Here is a 2,713-nt window from a genome sequence, read left to right as displayed (position 1 = left end):
CAAGACGTCATGTAACGTAATGAATTCACCAACAGATGTCTGGCTTAAAAGCATACTGTCACGGATTTAAGGACCTTATTTCTCTAAAAATGGATAATAAATAAAAATTACAATTAAGAAACCAATTATAGTTACCGCATCACCTTAACTGAACTATGATGGAGTGAAATCCATGTCATTCCTCTCGGCAATTTTAGTTTTTGAATTATGGACCACTGCCATAATTCATTTATTTTTACAAAATGTTATTAAAAAATGGAGTATGGTGGTTAAGAAGATGGTTCAATAAAGTACATTTAGAAACAAATCAAATTATTTTTGTTACGGTAATACTTTGTTAGACCATTAAATAGGTCAGTGGTCTGTGACAATATGCCTTTAAGTCCACATTTCGGCTTGATGACTAAAAACCACACTGACTGACTATAGTCTAAGTTTTATGTCTGTCCCTCAATTATTTTGTAAGCTATTTTTTTAAATGCATTTATCTGATATTGCTTCAGAAACAGACCCTGCCCCACTTGACATTCGTTTTGCCTGGCTCGCGTTTCACAAGAGCCTGGTCCTTTAACATTTTGCTGCTCTCGTCCGCTTTGTTTTCGTCCACGGCAGCCTCTTTGCTTCTCCGCGAGTCCGTGGACAGAATGGGAAAGTGGACGGTGTTACCGTTGTCGTGGTGAGATCGCAACTGTGGAGTTTTACGTCCAGACGGTCGAGAGGACAAAGACATGACGAATGTGCTGTGGGCCATCGAAGTCCTCCTGCACATCACGAGGTCAAAAAAATGGAAACGAAACTTCTTGGCGCTCAGCGAGTAGAGATAGAAGTTGATGGCGTGGGTGGAATCGCACAGGATGAAGGAGATCTGGTCGGCCAGATCCTTCCACGCATGCTCCATGGTGTTTGGGTCTGGCTTCCAGTAGTTGGCGAGGATGAGCAGAACGCACCGAGGAGTCGTGAACACGAGGAGGACAATGGCCGCCGTCACCAGCATGATCGTCACCTGACGCTGGTGAAGGAGGCAGCCGGACCCCGACCCGTTGCTGCCGTTGAGATATCGTCTGCTCTTCGTCGACCGGATGATTCCGTGGATGACGAGGATGTTGAAGACGAGGAGAAGGAAACACGGGATGAAGGCGTAGATGGCGACGTTATACCACTCGAAGATGGAGATGAAGGCGACGTACTGGTAGTAATGGACGCACGCCACGCTGCCGGAGGCGGCGTCGTAGACGAAGTGGAACGTCCAGAAGTAGTGCAGGAAGAGACCGATCAGGGGCACCGCCACCGCCGCCAGGACAACCAGAGACTTCCTGAACGTCCACCACTGACCCACGTGGAAAGGAAACCACACGGCCGCGAATCGTTCGATGGACATGGCGACGAGCAGCCAGTTAGCGAACGTTGCGAGGAAGTTCCCGAAGAATCCAAACATTCTGCAACCGACGTCTCCGATCTGGACTTTGAGGTCGACCAGCAGTGCTATGATCAGAATCTTGTTTATCAACGCCAGATTGTCCACGACGGCAAGGAGGACGATGTAGACCGTCAGCGACCTCGGCGGAGACATCCGAATGACCGTCACTATGGTAGCACAGTTGCCAGGGAAACCTAGGGCGAAGATGACCCACAGATAGTAGTTCTGTATTTGTGACCTGATGTACTGCAGGTGAAGAACGCCCGGGTCCACAATGGTGTCCACCATGGCGGTCGTACTCTCCAAGGAGAGGGAAGAGTTCCAATATTCAGAAGCCACGCTCTCCATGTTTCCTGATGATAGATGGTATCACGTCTTGTCAAAACAGAAACAATTGAAATGGCCGGAATGTAAATCACACAATTCTGTGACAGAGCATGCCTAAAACATGTGTCCCATCATTGAAATATGTGTTCAAACATATCAAGTCTATAAAACACAGGGTTTTTGAAATGCAGTTTAAAAATGCATCGTTTCTATTGTCTTACAGAATATGTTATTGAAACGCGCGTCCACAGTGTTGTGACATTATTGTATTTAAAAGAGTTGTCCTCTGATTTCATGTAATTGAAATACCTCATTAATATTTCATGCAACAGGAGTATCGGCTATAACATTTTACATTAATCACATCAAAGGATTTCTGTCCAGTATTCACGGTAACATATTTGAAATATTCCACATAATTCAAGAATATCGTCAATACACAGATAAACAAGTACGTTAGCAGGTCTCAAACGATTCACTGTAAAAGAAAAAGAAAAAGAAAAACAAAGACGACGACCAAACAGTAACACAAATCCAATCCAATATTCACGCGGAGTTGATTTAACAGATATGTTGACCATATGGTTCACAGACGTCCAGCGGCGTCATATTAGGTTTGCTTATTGGCCCGAGCAGCAGGAATTAGTCACACACCTGTAACGTTGGGTAATTAGCAAAACCTGGAAAAGAAGAACGAGAATCGTGAGAAATTAAAACATATCATATCTTATTACGCACCAATGTAAGATATTGCACATGTCATAAGAATAACTCAGTATCTGAATTGTGTAATTTTGGCGTGACGTGAGCGTGACGTAAATCACTTGTTGATCCAGTTCGTAGAAAAATATAACGTGTGGACTACACGTTATTTTTTCTACGAAGTAGGATTCGACTTTTGCTTATTTGGGAAAGTGTATTATTATAAAAGATCCCTTGCTGCATTAGAAAAAAATGTAGCGGGTTTCT

At 43.9% G+C, this 2,713-nt stretch overlaps 1 protein-coding gene across 1 annotated transcript; it reads right to left on the bottom strand.

Annotated features, from left to right (window-relative positions):
• Nucleotides 1-277: 277 nt before the first annotated feature.
• On the bottom strand, nt 278-2,453 carry LOC121382265 (growth hormone secretagogue receptor type 1-like). Its single transcript, XM_041511819.1, has one exon. The coding sequence runs from the start codon at nt 1,763-1,765 to the stop codon at nt 500-502; it is 1,266 nt and encodes a 421-aa protein (XP_041367753.1). The 5' UTR covers nt 1,766-2,453; the 3' UTR covers nt 278-499.
• Nucleotides 2,454-2,713: the final 260 nt, after the last annotated feature.

The sequence above is a fragment of the Gigantopelta aegis genome, chromosome 9, assembly GCF_016097555.1.
Source record: "Gigantopelta aegis isolate Gae_Host chromosome 9, Gae_host_genome, whole genome shotgun sequence".
In the NCBI taxonomy this organism is placed as follows: domain Eukaryota; kingdom Metazoa; phylum Mollusca; class Gastropoda; order Neomphalida; family Peltospiridae; genus Gigantopelta; species Gigantopelta aegis.
The sequence above is the reverse complement of the archived record's forward strand: the minus strand, read 5'-3'. Positions and strand labels throughout refer to the sequence as shown.

Coding starts and splice junctions, on each gene's coding strand:
- LOC121382265 (XM_041511819.1), bottom strand. CDS start 1,765: ATGGAGAGCGTGGCTTCTGAATATTGGAACTCTTCCCTCTCCTTGGAG.